This window comes from Pseudorca crassidens, chromosome 5, assembly GCF_039906515.1.
Source record: "Pseudorca crassidens isolate mPseCra1 chromosome 5, mPseCra1.hap1, whole genome shotgun sequence".
In the NCBI taxonomy this organism is placed as follows: Eukaryota; Metazoa; Chordata; class Mammalia; order Artiodactyla; family Delphinidae; genus Pseudorca; species Pseudorca crassidens.
Genome location: NC_090300.1, coordinates 138,037,316 through 138,054,987, shown reverse-complemented (window position 1 = coordinate 138,054,987; position 17,672 = coordinate 138,037,316). Strand labels below are relative to the sequence as shown.

Sequence of the window (17,672 nt, the reverse complement as noted above, 5' to 3'; positions counted from 1 at the left end):
GCTCGGGAGTCAGAATGCTCGAATAGTGGGCCCAGCTATTAGGCCCACTATGACAAATTAGGATGGTAGCAAAGGATACAGAAAGAAATGGCCAGATTGGGGATACAGTCTGTAAATGGAGTCAAAAAGTACCTGCTGATGGATTGGTTGCGTAGGGTAAGGAAAAGAGAGGAATCAGGCATGGCTTCCAGCAGCCGGGTAGATGCTCAATGCCATGAACTGAGATGGTGAAGACTCAGGAATGTCCAGGATGACTTTTTCTGGGGGTAAATGACTTTGGCAAACTGATCTTGCTGGGGGCTGAAGGCCCTCCTGACATATGCTCAGTGGTATCCTAAGATAGCATCCAAAGGCGTCACACAGGCGTTAGCCTTGCCCCCTGCCGCATCCTTGAGCCAGATCACCAAGATGTTCTAATTTCTGCCCTTATGCCTCTGGCTTCCTCCTCCTCTTGGGGCCCATTTCTAGGTGGTGCTGCCTCTCTTCCCCTCATTTCTCTCCTTAAGAGCTTCTAATCCCCATTTCTGTGGCCCCTACCTACTGCCTCTGATTCCAAAGTCCTCATTCCACCTCTGCTTTCCTCCGCCTTCAAGGCTCTTGTCCATTGCCCTCTGCTTTCTTCTTCTCTGTCTCCACACCAGATCAAGGTTGCAACAATGTTAAGCATTTAAGCTGCCAAAAGGATATAGGATACTGGCCCTGTTCCTTCCAGTTCCTTATTAGCAAGACAATTTCTAGGAAGATATATCATCTTTGGCCACAGTTATAATTTGGCATTACACACACTGACTTGACTCCATTCTGAGGGAGAATTCAAGTTTTCCTGTATTCTTAATTGGAAACTGGGTTGGAGAGATAGGTAGTTCCAAAGTATTAGTAGGTTATAGTTCCAAAGCTCATAAATTAATTAACTGGAATATAATTTCTACATGGATTCAAACAGATATTTCCCAGCTGTGCACATCACTCACACTTTTGAATGGTCCAGAGCAAATGAAAGTAAGGCCCAGAGAGAAAGAGAAACTAGAAAAAGGTCCTAATTCTCAATCCAAAATTTTCTTCTTCCCCAGAGGAATGACACAGGGACTGCCTAAAATTTTAGACTCAAACCCACTTCTCTCTCTACCAAAAGTGGCATTGGACTTGCCCTGTGATCCCATCAGAAAAACCACATGAGAACACAAGATTAGCATGAGAGATAGGGAGGGAAAACTATTTCATTAGGTCAGCTGTTATTTATAAATTATAAACCGAAATTTGAAGAGGTGAAGTATTGCTCAAGCTTCCAAAGTGAAGAAGCATCAGAGCTACTGTCAAAAGACAGATGTTCCTCACACTCTGCACCACACCATTCCAGCATCTTAGCAGGACATCTGTGGCTCGAGAAATTTCTAACGACTTTTCAGAGATATTGCTTTTGGGAAAAGATTCTTAGAGGTGTGTTTCATTTTGTTTTTTTTCCTCTGATAGCAATTCTTGATGAAAGTAAAATATGCCATCACAAATTTATTTAACAAAATGTCAGAAAAAAATTAAAGACAAAGAACACTTTTGATTTAACCTAAGTCTGCAGACTCATTATATTCACTGTTAAAAAATTTTCACAATGAAAAGAATAAGTTGGTAAAAATGACTTTGGTATACTCTGGTTAAAAAAAAAACAAACAAAAAACCCCAAAAAAACAAACAAAAAATTAACTGTCTTAATTGAAAGAACTGAAATTTACTAAATAATACTTTATTTTTCTCCATTACACTTATTAACATGTGACAGTTTTTATGCTGTTATTGACCATCTCCTTCCACTGGATTGCAATTTCGATGAAAGCACAAATTTTGTCAGTTTTGTTCACAGCTGTATTCCCAGCACCTACAACAGGCACAGGCCCATAGTAGACATCTGATAAATATTCTTCCACTGTTGAATGAATAAATGTTAATTTATTATAGATTTCCTTGCAGCAGAGTATTCATTACAAGACTGCTTCTTGAATGAACCTTTATAGATTGGAAATACAGTATAAAAGCAGAATTCAGTGAAGGAAGCTAAGTCTGGGAAAGGAAGATTCTAGTGAGTGATCTTGGCTGATGGTGTGAAAAACAATCACACAGCAGAACACAAAGCAAAAAGAAATTTAACACAGATGTCACAAGTTTCTTGCATTTAGACTTAGGCACTTAACCAACAGGTCAGTGTCCCTGTGCTCAGAAGTACATGAGTGTTCCTTCTGTGTGTGTGTGTGTGTGTGTGTGTGTGTGTGTGTGTCTTTTACTTTACTTTAAAAGTAATTCCAGGGACTCCCCTGGTGGCACAGTGGTTAAGAAGCCACCTGCCAATGCAGGGGACACGGGTTTGATCCCTGGTCCAGGAAGATCCCACATTCCGTGGAGCAACTAAGCCTGTGCGCCACAACTACTGAGCCCGCGTGCCACAACTACTGAAGCCTGTGCGCCTAGAGCCCGTGCTCCGCAACAAGAGAAGCCACTGCAATGAGAAGCCTGTGCACTGCATCGAAGAGTAGCCCCCACTCACCACAGCTAGAGAAAGCCCGTCCGCAGCAACGAAGACCCAACGCAGCCAAAAATTAATTAATTAATTAAAAAAAAATAATAAAAGTAATTCCAAAAACCTTGGTTATCTGAATTTTCTACTTCAAAGTAGATGAGACATTAGCACTAAAAGGGTATCATAGTTGAAAGAGACAGTCTGGCAGCCCATATGCTGACAACCAGGAAAAAGAAAATAAAGCAGACACCAAAAAAAGCACAGGAATCTGATATCATTTAATTTCAATTCAAATAAATCCACACACAAATAATATATAATTTCCCATGAAAGTTTTGCTATTTCAGAACACAGTAAATGATTTTCATACTGACAACACTTATAATCAAGCTTAGACTATGTTCTGTAGACTCTGCTTAAAGGCAACAAGGAACTACGTCAATCTTTATTTTTGCGTTCCGTAACATCTTACAGAAAAACCCGAACGAACATTTTTGGCCAGCTCAGTACCTTTCTGGGGTTTTGTTTTGAGGCTCTATTATGTGCCAGGGCCCACACTAAGTCCTTTACATACAGTTTCTCTGCTAATCCACTCAATAACCCTGTAAGGAAACAAGTGTCTTCCCATTTTCTAGATGTGAAAACTGAGGCTGGGGGGGGCGGTAAGTACATGTTCCAAATCAGAAAGATAGAAAGTAGTACAGATGGGATTCAACTACAAATCATGTGTTCTTTTCACCATAACAAGCTGCCCACCACAACACTAACGAACCCAGGGAAATGATGTACTAACTGTAAGAACCATACACTGCAGGAAAACGTGGCTTCTTGGCCAAAGAATTCAGCATGGCTTCCCAAAGTCATAAACCTAGAACCCAAAACTGTATTTGCCAGTCTTTTTCATTCATTCTCTTTCTTTCCTGTGGTTTCAAAAGACTGAACACTTATTTGTGCTAGTTAATCAAGAGATTCAACAATATTTTTTATGTGCTCACCTTGCACAACACTGTAATGAATACTGGTTATTTCACTCTTTCACTGGTTATTCCATTATTAACCTCAAATATCTTCTTTACCTTTTATTCAATGAAAGATACAGAACTATCACATTATAAAGCAGGAAATGTGGACCATTTAGATGAATATGGGTGATGTGGATGAAGGTAAAACAAAGTGGCGAGAAAGGGACTTCCCTGGCAGTCCAGTTGTTAGGACTCTGTGCTCTCAATGCAGGGGGCATGGGTTCAATCCCTGGTAGGGAACTAAGATCCCGCACTCCAGCATGGTGTGGCCAAAAAACCCCCAGAAAACAAACAAACAAAAAAACCAAAGTGGTGAGAAAATATCAAAATGTAGATTTCTCAACTGGAAATTCAACTTTGTAACAGTTATCTTGCAAATGTCACCACTTTTTTTTTTTTTTAAAGTTCCATACCAGAAAGACACTTTTCAGAAGTACTTCTCTGGTAAGAAGTAGTGGGGTATTTCAGACTAGAAATACATGTTCTCCTCTGTAACTTAAGAAATTAAGATTAGATATTACTGGACTAGTTTATAACCTTCTGCTTGTATGAAGTCCCAACTTACCATATCTGTGCTAAAACAGGTTGAGGTAACCCAGATTGAAAAAAAAAGTTTCTAGCTTGATCACCTGTAAATGAAATGGAAAAAGTTTTAGAAGAAAACAGCAGCTGACAGAAAACCACTTATGGCAAAATTACAAAAAGAAAGAGGTTAATAATCCTGTAAATACTGAACTGAATACATTTTAAAAGCCAAATGATAAGTTTATAAATAACTATAAAATGAATCCATCAGCACTGACTTTAGAATGTAACACTTAAAAAAAAAATCATCTCAAAAAGGGCCTACCATTGTGTAGGGGTGGATTGTCCACTTTAATTAATCTGCTAGTAATTAAGATGGTAACAGCTACACATTACAACAAAGTGAACCTACAGAAATCCTCAAGAAACTGATGACCCATACTTCTACTTTACAAAAGAGTTCTTTGCCATTCTCATTTACCTACACTTCAGATTTTTGGTACTTCTAACATATTTATGGAGAGTTAGTAACAATGATTAAAAGAATCACATCGAGGACTAAGAATTAGTAAGTTAAAGAGAAGTGAAACAAATACACACAAAAGCAAGTTCCCAGGAAATCTAGATCCCATTTTTTCTAAAGCTAATTCCTGAAGAGTAATCAAACAGGAAAGAGATTAGAAAACGCAAAGTACAAAAGGACCTTAAGGACATAGCAATAAGAAAAAATTTTTTTAATGTTCATAATCTGTTAATTTACTCAAGCCAGTTCAAGATCAGAATTAAGGAAGTGTTTTTGCTCAAGGACCACAGTCCAATGCTACAATTACTTAAAGAATGTGGTCCATTAATCTTAAACAATTCCCAACAGTGATATGCCTAAAACAGTGACTTGGCATTCATTAAAAACTGTAAAAAAGACTTGAGTGCATTGGAAGAGAAGCAACTGTAAAAATACAGACTCCAGGTTAAGGCAAAATAGGCAAAGTGTACCCTAGATCACATGTGCCCACCTTCGCTCTGCATAATAGATTTTCCACAGATATATGCACTATGATAAGTAAAAATGTAAAAATACTGACTCCAATTACCAGTAATAAATCCAGATATTGGCTTTAAACTATGGAACTGTTGATCATGCTTTGCTCTTTCCTCTACAGTTATGGCCCAAATATCCAGGCTACCTACAATCCAAAGAAAAGACAAAGAAATTATTCAATGAGAAAATAAAAACAAAGTGCTCACACGCACAGTTTCCATAGTACCTCAAGATACTGTCGGTATGTTATAAATGATTTGATAAGTTAACATCTGTTTGTCCTTGGAAGTTTTGAATATAAAGTTAGAAAGCTAAGAGTAGACATATACACACCACTATATATAAAACAGACAACTAATAAGGACCTACTGTATAGCACAGGGAACTCTTCTCAATACTCTGTAATGACCTATATGGAGAAGAATCTAAAAAAGAGTGGACATATGTATATGTATAACTGATTCACTTTGCTGTACAACAGAAACTAACACAACATTGTAAATCAACTATATGCCAATAAAAATTTTTTAAAGAAAGGGGAAAAAAAAGAAAAGAGTAAAGCAGGCCAAAAAAAATAAAAGATATTAGCACAAACTCTTTTTTTAAAAACTTGTCCTATAACCCTGTAGTTAGCAGGACTGTATGAAGACATGTTAATAATCATCATTTATTTACATAAACAGACTGATTTACAAATCAATAGTCTAATTTAAAACAGTATTTTCAGATATCTTAAATGCCACAAGTGAAAGTTATGGAAAAATTGAGCTTCACTAAATTAGTATCCTATGTGATTCCATGAAAATCTTTTTGGAGTGATAAAAATATTCAAATACTAGATTGTAGTGAATTTTATGGCATGTAGATTATAACTCACTGAAGCTGTTTTTAAAAATGGGTATCCTGAAAAAAACAATGGCAAACCAGAGGGAACAGGGTTTAAGTCCTTCAGTTTCAGTTCTTGGACTGACCAGATATCCCCTTGTTTCTGGGATTTTCCTCACTTTAGTGTTAGGTTTTCTCAAACAAATTCACCAAATAACTCTAGATTACACAGGTAGAAGGTTTTCAAAAGTTCAGACATTTTCCCAAAAGGTGGGAACAGACAGTATGTGAAGGTGCCTAGCATACAAGCAAAATGCCTAAACACTGAAATCTCCCTTCTCTGCAGGGTCTGATATGACAGCGACAGGCAGAGCAGCAATTCATTCAGTCACTGAAAACAGACTTGTTGAACACCTCCTATGTGCCACACACTGTGTTAGACATTAGGGATAAGATGGTGACCGAAATAGATCAGATCCCTACCCTCACAGGCCTTACAGTCCTGCAACTTCTATTGCCCTGTCAAAATTTGTCAAACAGAAACAAACCCCACCAAACAAGCAAAACAAAACAAACAAAAAACTTGCTCAGTAACTAAGAAGGGGGACAAAAACAAAACAGAAAATAAAACAGTAAGACTAATGGTTCTGAAAAGGTTGCAGACTTCTGTACTAGAAGCTCACAGAGACTTTTACAGATGTAATCCCAGGGATGGGGCTTTATGCTGCCTTACTCTCTTCACGGTGGCTAGGTTTGACAGCTGCCAAGAGAAATTCAGTCATATGGCATGCTCTCTTTAAAACAAAACAAAACTTGGCCAGTAAGCAAAACCAACATTTAACACTTTCCTAATAATCTTAGGGGAAATTACCTGAAAAACACATCTTATGCAGATTGATGTTTCAAGCAGATTAACTAAAGTAAAACAAAAATGTCATGCTTTAAATCCAGTCTAAAGAAAAAGTACAGAATAAATGACCCAGTCACCTCAACAAATAAACTGCAAAACAAAAAACCAAAAAAACAGGGATGGAGAAGGGTTCACTAACAAAGCAACTTAGGAAACACATGAACTAATTGTAATGTGTGTGTCTTGTTCGGATCCTGATTTGAACCAACCAACCATAACAACAACAACGAAAAATATCTAAAGACTATCAGGGAAAATTTTAACACTGACTTGATAGTTGAAGACATTAAGGAATTACTAGAAACTTTACAGGAGTGGTAACAGTATTGTAGTTATATCTTTAAAAGTGTTATCTTTTAGAAACACCCACTAAAATGTTTGTGAATGAAATGATCTGATGTATGAGAGGTGCTCAAAAGAATCCAGGTGAAACTATATTGGCCATTAGTTGATTGATAATCACTGAAACTATATGATGGGTTGATTATATTATTCCCTCTACTTACGTGAATATTTGAAATTTGCCATAATACTAAGTTTTTAAAAATGCGATTCCAAGTACATTAAAAAAGGAAAATCTTTGAAAACTTACCACCAAAAGGTGTTGGAAACTGAGCCATGTTTCTGTTACTTTCACCTTGCTAATGGACGCCTGTAATTGAAATGCAACATTTAAGTTTATGAAAACTTCACTCCTAGGTACTTATAAACACACTAACATGCTGTCTTAATGACCTGAAGACTGATACTAGAGTTAGGGGATAGCACTGCAAATGAATGTTACAACTAAGGGTTCATTCATTCATTCCTTCTCTGCACAGTTTCTCAGTCCCAGGTACAATGATGGGCACTGAGGAATGTGAACGAAAGACTCTCCAGCAACAAGAAGCTTTCAGTCTGGGGAGTGATACTATTAGCTCGGGACAGCCTATTATCTCATTATTTGTATTGTTGTATTTGTTATTTTTTAAATATATCTTTTTCCTAACCATCTACATATACTACTCCATCTGCTTCATGGTTACAACAACTGCTCTTTTTAATGAGCACTTAGTACATGCTGCACACTGTCTTATCTCTCCGTTTTTGGGGGTTTTTTTGGCTGCACTGTGCATCATGCGCAATAGTTTCCTGACCAGGGATCAAACCTGTGCCCTTGCAGTGGAAGTGCTGAGTCTTAACCACTGGACCTCCAGGGAAGTCCCTTAACTCTTTCCATAGTATCACAGCCCTATGACATAGGTACTATATTACCATTCCATACTATACACGAAGAAAATGAGAATCAGAGAGGCGAAGTGATTAGAACAACATCACACATTTGGTGACCAAGCTGGATTTGAGCAGGGGAAGCAAACTCCACAGCCTGTGCTGCTTTTATGAAAAACATTGTCTGCGATTGCTGTTTTAAAATGCATATTACACTAATGTCTGCCCAGAATACCAAACACAAACCCAGGCTCAAATATCCCCATCAGGCATTATTTGCTCATGAACAGTCAACGTGAAACCAAGCCAGTCCTCTTCCCCAACTGAAAAAATCCAAACTTAATATTTTCCTTACGCTTAACTAAACAACATAGTAAATGCACACAGTTAAAAATGAATACTAAATAGTAACAGAAAAAAATTAGATAAATTTAGAATTAAAAAGTGAGAGTCCCTTTGCCCTAATACTCAATTTCATCTGTCCATGGAATTTTTGTTTGTTTGTTTGTTTGTTTTTGTTTTGCGGTATGCGTGCCTCTCACTGTCGTGGCCTCTCCCATTGCAGAGCACAGGCTCCGGACGCGCAGGCTCAGCGGCCATGGCTCACGGGCCCAGCTGCTCCGCGGCATGTGGGATCTTCCCGGACCGGGGCACGAACCCGTGTCCCCTGCATCGGCAGGCGGACTCTCAACCACTGCGCCACCAGGGAAGCCCTGTCCATGGAATTTTAAAATTCCAAAAGCTCTATCTTGTTCTCAACTATTTATTCCTAGAGTTCTCCTCCATCTCTTTTTTAAATGGACACAACTTCTTTTATTCTTCTGATTTTTTGTTTTCATTTTACTCTTTAGTTTTCTTCTGTTTCTTGCATCATTTGATTCCTTTTTTGTTTGCTCACTGATAGTTCGTTTAGGGTCATTCTCTTTCACTTTTGAGGCTTTGCTCATATATCTGGTGATCCTTGGATGTACCTTCATATTTAAGATGGAGGCACTAAAACAATGCTCAGAAGCTGGGCATGGGTGGCAGGTTTATTAATTGATGGGCTTCTCCCTATGATGATCAGATATATCTAGTCACCTGTTCACTGGGAGATCTCCAAATGTCAGATTTTTTCTATTGAAGCTATATTCAGCTAGATGTGGTATTCCAGCTGGCTTCTGGGGAGGAGTGGAGAAGGGAGAAAGAAGTGAGGGGCCTAACTTCAGTGGGTGGACTTGTATACAATCCCTTTATTTTCAACCCCATGTTTCACCCTTCTAGTCTGGAGCATCTCTGGCCTAGTACTCTTCACATCTCCCCAGAGGAAGGGGGCTGACGTAATCACCTGTCTGCTGGGGTGCAGGAGAGAATGGTTCAAAATGTCTGAAACACAGACTGTTGAAGAATTTCGATTTTCAGCTGCAAAACTGACCTAGGAATGCCAGGAGCCTCCAAGTACTCTGGGCCTGGGACAAGCTGCTTGACCTCATCTTTATTTGTAGGCACTGTTTATCTACCTCTGAACTCAAATTAACACTCCTTTCCAAAGTTATGTTTCTCTTTACAAAAAATTGTCAAAATCTTTTGTCACTGGGGACTTCCTTGATGGTGCAGTGGTTAAGAATCTGCCAGCCAATGCAGTGGACACGGGTTCAAGCCCTGGTCTGGGAAGATCCCACATGCCACGAAGCAACTAAGCCCCTGCGCCACAACTACTGAGCCTGAGCTCTAGAGTTTGCGAGCCACAACTACTGAGCCCGTGTGCCACAACTACTGAATCCCATGCGCTTAGAGCCTGCGCTCCGAAATAAGAGAAGCCACTGCAATGAGAAGCCCGTGTACCACAATGAAGAGTAGCCACTGCTCGCTACTAGAGAAAGCCCGCACGCAGCAACAAAGACCCAACACAGCCAATAAATAAATACATACATACATTTATATTAAAAAAAAAATCTTCTGTCACTATCTTCTCTACTGTTATCTTTTTCCTTAGGAGTTTACATCTTTTAGCTGCCTATGTGATTATGGCAGACATCAGGGAAGGAGAAGAGAAAACACATGTGGTCAAGCCACCACAATGAACTGAAAGTCTGTGAGTCCAGTGATGAAGCAGGCCACTTCTCACTGCCAATTCCCTTTAAAAACTACAGCTGCTATTCTGTTCTTCCACTATTTCTCAGTCAATATATTATGTAGGTAAGCTTGATAATTTTCCAAAAAATTTTAGTTTTCCACCTCACTTAATCTTCATAATGTCCTTGAAATTGACAAGTCATACGTCTTTTGAGCTGTATCCCCCCAAAATTACAGAACAAGACTGTAAAGAACATGCAAAAATTCTTCACCAAAGAAGAATTCAAAGCTGAAACTCAAAAATATATAACAAAGGATATACATTGGCAAAAACATAACCAAGGGTTTATGCAGAAGTCAAGGTTAATTTAACATTTGAAAATAAATTAATGTAATCAACCATATTAACAGAATAAACCAAAAAGCTCATATAATCGTTTTTCCATAAATGTGGGAAAAAAAGCCTTGACAAAACCTCAACACCTAGGGATGATAAAAACTCTCAGGAATCTAAGATTAGTAGGAAACTTCCTCAAACAGATACAGGGCATCTATGAAAAAGCTATAGCTAGCATCATAGTTAAAGGTTAAAGACTAAATTTCTCCCCCCAGAGATCAGGAAGAAGGCAAGGATATCTACTTTTACCACTTCTATTCAACATTGTTTTGAAGGTTCTAGCCCTGAAATAAGGTAAGAAAAACAAACAGACCAAAAAAAAAAAAAAAAAAAGACAAAGATTTTTAAAAAATCTATAAAACTCTATTTACAGATGATATAATTGTTTACATAGAAAACCCCAAGAAATCTACAAAATAGTACAATAAGTGAATTTGGCAATATCACAGGATGAAACGTTGATATCAACTGAATTCTTATATATGAACAATAATTGGCAATTGAAATGAAGACAAACAATCCCTCTTATAGCAGTGTCAAAAAAATGTAAAAGTCCTAGGTATAAATTTAACAAAAGACATCCAAGGCCAAGGTCTCTATGCTGAAAACTATGAAATATTGCTTAAAAAATAATTAAAGAAGACCTAAATAAATGGAGAGATATACTATGTTAATAGAAAGATTCAATATTGCTAAAATGGCAATTCCCGCCAAATGGATCTATATATTCAATGCAATCCCAATTAGAACTGCAGCAGGCTTTTGAGTAGAAATTGGCAGGCTGATATTGACACTTGCTTGCAAATGCAAAGGACCTAGAATAACCACAGCAATTTCTAAAAAGAACAAAATTGGAGAATTTATTCTACCTGATTTCAAGATTTACTAAAAAAGCAATGTAATAACCAAGGCCTTTTGGGACTGATGTAAAGGCAGACATACCAGATCAATAGAACAAAGCATTGAGAAATAGATTTACACATGTTTGGTGAATTCATTTTTGGCAATGGCAAATCACTGGAGGAAAAAAGTCTTTTCAACAAACTGAAGTAGATCAACTAGATATGGGGAGGTGGTGGAGGCGGGAGGGGGGAACACCGATCCTACTTCACAAAATACACAAAAATTAATTCAAAATGGATCAAAATTTAAATTTGGCCTAAATTTAAAACCATATAGTTTTACACAAAAAAATTCTAACAAGAATATCTTCGTGACCCTCGGGCTAGGCAACAATTTCTTAGGACACAAAAAAGCATGATTTATTTTTTAAAAAAGAGAGAGAACAGTAAATTGGGCTTCATCAAAGTGAAATGTTATCTCCTTAAGAAAACAAAAAGGCAAGCCATAGACTGGGAGAAAACATTTGCAACACATACATCAGACAAAGGAACTGTACTCAGAATATATAAAGAACTCTTGCAACCTAAAAGTAAATAGTAAGACAAACAACTTAGTGAGGAAATTGATAAGAGATGTGAACAGACACTTCACAAAATAACTCTCAGAAACGGACAAGAAACACATGAAAAGGTGATCAACATCATTAGCCATTAGGGAAACTAAACCAAAGTCATGTGCCACTATGTTTCCACTAGAATGGCAAACATGAAAAAGACTGAGCATACCAAGTGCAGACAAAAATGTGGAACAGCTAGACTCTGCTGGTAGGAATGTAAAATGGTATAATCACATTGGGAAACAGTTTTCTTAAAAAATTATACAGGGCTTCCCTGGTGGCGCAGTGGTTGAGGGTCCGCCTGCCGATGCAGGGGACACGGGTTCGTGCCCCGGTCCAGGAAGGTCCCACATGCCACGGAGCGGCTGGGCCCGTGAGCCATGGCCGCTGAGCCTGTGCGTCCAGAGCCTGTGCTCCGCAACGGGAGAGGCCACAACAGTGAGAGGCCTGCGTACAGCAAAAAAAAAAAAAAAAAAAAAAAAAAAAAATTATACAGCTACCATTCAACCCAGCCACTCTACTTCTCTATATTTAGCTACGAGAAATGAAGATTTCTATCCACAGGAAGATTTCTACACATATCATATCAACTTTATTTTTATTTATTTATTTTTTTGCAGTACGTGGGCCTCTCACTGTTGTGGCCTGTCCTGTTGTGGAGCTCAGGCTCTGGACACGCAGGCTCAGTGGCCATGGCTCACGGGCCCAGCTGCTCCGTGGCATGTGGGATCTTCCCGGATTGGGGCATGAACCCGTGTCCCCTGCATCAGCAGGCGGACTCTCAACCACTGTGCCACCAGGGAAGCCCCTCAACTTTATTTTTAAGAGCCAAAAACTAGCAACCCAAACAACTGATGAATGGATAAATAAACAATGATATACCCATACAATGAAATACTATTTAGCAATAAAAAGGAACCAACTGTTGCTATAAGCAATAACATGCATGAATGTCAAAATTACTATGCTTAATGAAAGAAGCAGGTATACACACACACACACACACACAGTATAACTCCATTTTTGTAAAAATTGCAGAAAATATTAACTACTCTATAGTGATAGAAAACCAATCAGTGATTGCCAGGAGATGACAGTAGAGGAAGGGACAGAATGTAAAATTACAGAGAGGCACAGGAAAACTTTGGGGAGGAATGGAAACGTTTGCTATCGTCATAATGGTCATGGTTTCACAGGTATATCCATGTGTCAAAACTGATCAAACTGTGCACTTTTTTAAAAATTAATTAATTTTTTGTGGGGCGCTGCATAGGGTCTTTGTTGCTGCGTGCGGGCTTTACTCTTCGTTGCAGTGCATGGGTTTCTCATTGGGTGGCTTCTCTTATTGCAGAGCAGGGCTTCTAGGTGCGCGGGCTTCAGTAGTTGTGGCTTGCAGGCTCTAGAGCGCAGGCTAGGTAGTTGTGGTGCACGGGCTTAGTTGCTCCGCATCATGTGGGATCTTCCCGGGCCAAGGCTCGAACCCGTGTCCCCTGCATTGGCAGGTGGATTCTTAACCACTGTGCCACCACGGAAGCCCAAACTGTGCACTTTAAATACATACAGTGTAGTGTATTGATACTTCCCATTAGGTCACAAGCCACAAAGAAAATTCTAAAACTAAAAGTCAAGAGTTTGGCAATCCTAGTAGTTGAATACAAACTAGAATATCTACATTGGACTATCCTCTTAAGAGAGTTTCCAATAACTTTCAACAAGTATTTTATCTTTAAAACACACATAAAAAAAGACTCAACTTTAAGCTCAAGTTAAAAAAAAATGGAAGGGATAGAACAAATGATGGACAGACAATACGGCTTTTGAGCAAGAATACTTAATATAATTAAGGAGTTTACAATGACCTCATTTGACTCAATAGAAAAATAATGTAATAACAACAACAACAACAATAATTTTTAAATGGGCAAAGGACCTGAACAGACACTTTTCCAAATAAGACATACAAATGGTCAACAGGTACACTGAAAAGGTGCTCAACATCACTACTGATCAAGGAAATGCAAATCAAAATCACAATGAAGTATCACTTCACTCCTGTTAGAATAGCTATTATCAAAAAGAGATAACAAATGCTGGCGAGGATGTGGAGAAAAGGAAACCCTTGTGCACTGCTGCTGTGAAATGTAAATTGGTGCAGCCATTGTGGAAAACAGTAGGGAGGTTCCTCAAAAAATTAAAATAGAACTACCATATGATCCAGCAATGCCACCTCTTGATATATATCCAAAGGAAATGAAATCATTATCTCGAAGAGATATATGAACTTCCATGTTTGCTGCAGCATCATTAACAATAGTCAAGACATGGAAACAACATGTGTCTGCGGATGTATAAACAGATAAAGAAAATGTGGGATACATATACAATGCAATATTATTCAGCCTTAATAAAAGAAGATCCTGCCATTTGTGACATGGTTAAACCTGGAAGACATTTTGCTAAGTGAAATAAGCCAGACACAGAAAGACAAATACTATGTGATCTCACTAATGAATGAGGAGACCTGGTCAAAGGATACAAACTTTCAGTTATAAGATGAGTAAGTTCTGGGGATCTAACGTGTAGCATGGTGACCACAGCTAATAATACTGTCTTGTATACGTGAAATGTGCTAAGAGAATAGATCTTAAGTGTGCTCACCACACACAAAAAAAAATGGTAGATAAGGTGTGGATGTGTTAATTAGCTTGACTGTGGTAGTCCTTTCACAATGTATACACATACTGAATGCTGTACATCCTAAATATATAAGCTTTTAATTTGTCAATTATACCTCAAGAGAGCTGGGGGTAAAAAGGAGTTTATAATTAAACAGGGGATGGAAAAATCACATCAAAAATCTGTGTGTATGTGTGTGGGTAGAGGGAGAGAGAAAATGTAGGTGACATAATAATTCACTAAAATTGTATTATTAAATGCTACTAACACGCCTGACCTGTATTAGCCAATTTAATCCAATTGACAACACTATGGGTTAAATAATATTACTATCCCATCTTAGGGATGTGGAAACAAAGGCACAGTTTATATAGTCATTCAAATTTCCTGAAGGTTTGAAAATTTTCTAAATGACGGAACAGAGAGTCAGTCTTGTTTCTGTGCTCGTGTATAACCTCATACTTTTAGGATTAAGAACTTAATGGAATATTCCTGAAGTAGTTAGCCTGGTAAACCTTCCAGGGTGGAGCTGGGGGTAGGGAGTGAGAGGATACTGTCCCAAGCAATAAAAGCGCTGGAAATCAAAAAAACGAGGGAAGGGAAAGCAAGTGGGTTCGTTTGCTTATTTTTCATAAACTTATTTATTTATTTATGGCTGTGTTGGGTCTTCATTGCTGCTCCGCGGGCTTTCTCTAGATGCAGCGAACGGGTCTACTCTTTGTTGCAGTGCACAGGCTTCTCATTGCGGTGGCTTCTCTTGTTGCAGAGCATGGGCTCTAGACGCGTGGGCTTCAGTAGCTGTGATGCGTGGGCTTCAGTAGTTGTGGCACGTGGGCTCAGTAGTTGTGGCGCATGGGCTTGGTTGCTCCGCGGCATATGGGATCTTCCCGGACCAGGGTTCGAACCCGTGTCCCCTGCATTGGCAGGCGGATTCTTAACCACCACGCCACCAGGGAAGTCCTGTTAAAGTGTCATAGCAGACCACAGAGGAAACTGAATGCAGGAAATAAGTTTAATAGAATTTTGCCAGGTAAGTCCAAAGAGCTTTTACTTCTTATATGAAAAGTAAAATGTAAGCATTTATCAAACGGAAGTTAAAAGTCTTATATTAAAAAAAAAAAACTAACAGAGCAGTTTAAAAAAACAAAAAAGGAGTGAGTGAAGGCAGAAGTTCAACCCATATGATGGGATTTCAGCAGGGTACGGTGTGTTACCTACAATGAAAACATACAGAAACGTAGGAATCTACCTGGAAGAAAACAGAGAAGGGTTTTCTTCTCCCTACGGTGCTTGGCCCTACTGCCTGGGAAGCAGGGAGGCAGGACCACTGCCCCAGAACAAGTGCAGATAGCTCAGCAGCTGATGCAGTGCTTCCGGGGGGGGGGGGGGGGGGGAGATCTGTTCATACAGGCAGAGAAGGTAGCCACCACGAACACAAGCATGCCCACCCCATTTTATTAACAGCTTAGTGTTTGTATTTCCTCAATATACAACTAACTGTGCCTTCTTTTGGACACTTTACATTATAATACATACTTTCCCAAAGTTAGTAAAACCTTTCATAAACACATTGCTGGCTTAGATATTAATTTTCAGAGTGAGGCAAACACTCCTATATTTACATATGAAAGATAGAAAAACACTCAGACATATTGAGTAATCAAGGAACAGGTAAATAGTGGTTTGAAAGGCTTGGCTAAATGTTAGGATTTTTAAGCCAAAAGCTAAAACATGGTTGAGAAAAGTCTTCAATCTTTCTTCATTTCAGCTTCAGAAATGAGAGCTGATTATAGAAAGCTGAAAAAATAAGTATGACCCCTAGTTTCACTATGTACATTAAAATCCCAAATGTTGATGTATTTCAAGTAGAAGACACCTCTATAAATGTGTATGTATAAAACAGGTAGATCATCCTTAAAACAGTATTTATTAAAATGTCACTTTGCATGATAAAAAACTGTTAAAACAGGTTTGTTATTTGATTTCCAATGTTTTGCTATCATAAATAAAGGGAGATTATTCAGAAAATATTAAATGATTTCAAAAAACAAAATACGAAACGTGTATAACTGGTTTCTAGCACACAACAGACACTAAAATTTTAGACACTAAAATACTAAAAAAGGCAAAAACTAATCATGAGGAATAAAATTTCTAAACAATTATTGGCATAATTTAAAATTTTTAACCTTATATTAAATAATTAAACTATTTAAGATGTCTTTAAAAACAAGTATGTCACATTATTCTTCTGAATTTCCTGAAAGTTTGAAAATTTTCTAACATGTTTTAAAATTAAAGGGGGGAAAGGGTAAATATAAAAAGAAGTATCGAGATGAAATGAGATAATTCAAACATATGCTCATTCACAGAAAAAGAAATCCTCACAATTACGCAATTCTAATAATTAGCAGAATTCTAACAACCAAAGCAGGGCCAGTTAAGGATTAATGACTGAAAGACCAAAAGGAGATTATGAATATACAGTATCTGTTTTTTACTTAATTAATGCCCATTCCCTCACAGAATCTTGGAATCATCTTATATACGTAAGGAAAACAAGTCCCAACAATTAGCAAGCAAAGGCTATAGGAGAGGCAGAGACCTGGGCTGTGCTGTGAACACGCCACACTGACTTATGTTGCTGGATTCATAACCAGAGAACACCTGGTCTCAATATTTAAAGATATACTCTTGGTAGAGAAGGCATTTTATGTACAACGGAAAATTATAAACAAATTAGGCTTACATTCTCCCACCTATTCTCCTTAAATGTACAGTATTCCAACAGTTCTAGATTGCAGGAAACTACTTTCATCACCACAGAAAGGCAAGCTCGCTAGAAGGTATCAGAGGCCAGAGACGTAAGGAAACAAAAGACCTATTCTTCCTCATATTTAAAATAGACTTAGTTTTTGGCTTGCATTTTAACAGGTCTATTGTCTACACCCAGTTCACAGTGTCCTTTCCCAATATTCAGGCTAATTTATTTGAAATAGATTTTCATGGTACTAAGGCAATAAACTTTAAATTCACTTCTTATTAAAAA

The 17,672-nt window shown here is 38.1% G+C and overlaps 1 protein-coding gene across 3 annotated transcripts in view; it reads right to left on the bottom strand.

Moving 5' to 3' along the window:
- ITSN1 (intersectin 1) overlaps positions 1 to 17,672 on the bottom strand; it is a 232,299-nt gene that overhangs the window by 163,671 nt on the left and 50,956 nt on the right. For all 3 annotated transcript variants that reach the window (XM_067739398.1, XM_067739396.1, XM_067739397.1), the window contains exons 2-4: positions 7,420 to 7,479; positions 5,145 to 5,237; positions 4,094 to 4,157 (exon numbers count right to left, since the gene is read on the bottom strand). In XM_067739398.1, coding sequence (XP_067595499.1) covers positions 4,094 to 4,157; positions 5,145 to 5,237; positions 7,420 to 7,447 — 185 coding nt within the window. In that variant the 5' untranslated portion in view covers positions 7,448 to 7,479. The remainder of the gene's footprint in view (positions 1 to 4,093; positions 4,158 to 5,144; positions 5,238 to 7,419; positions 7,480 to 17,672) is intronic.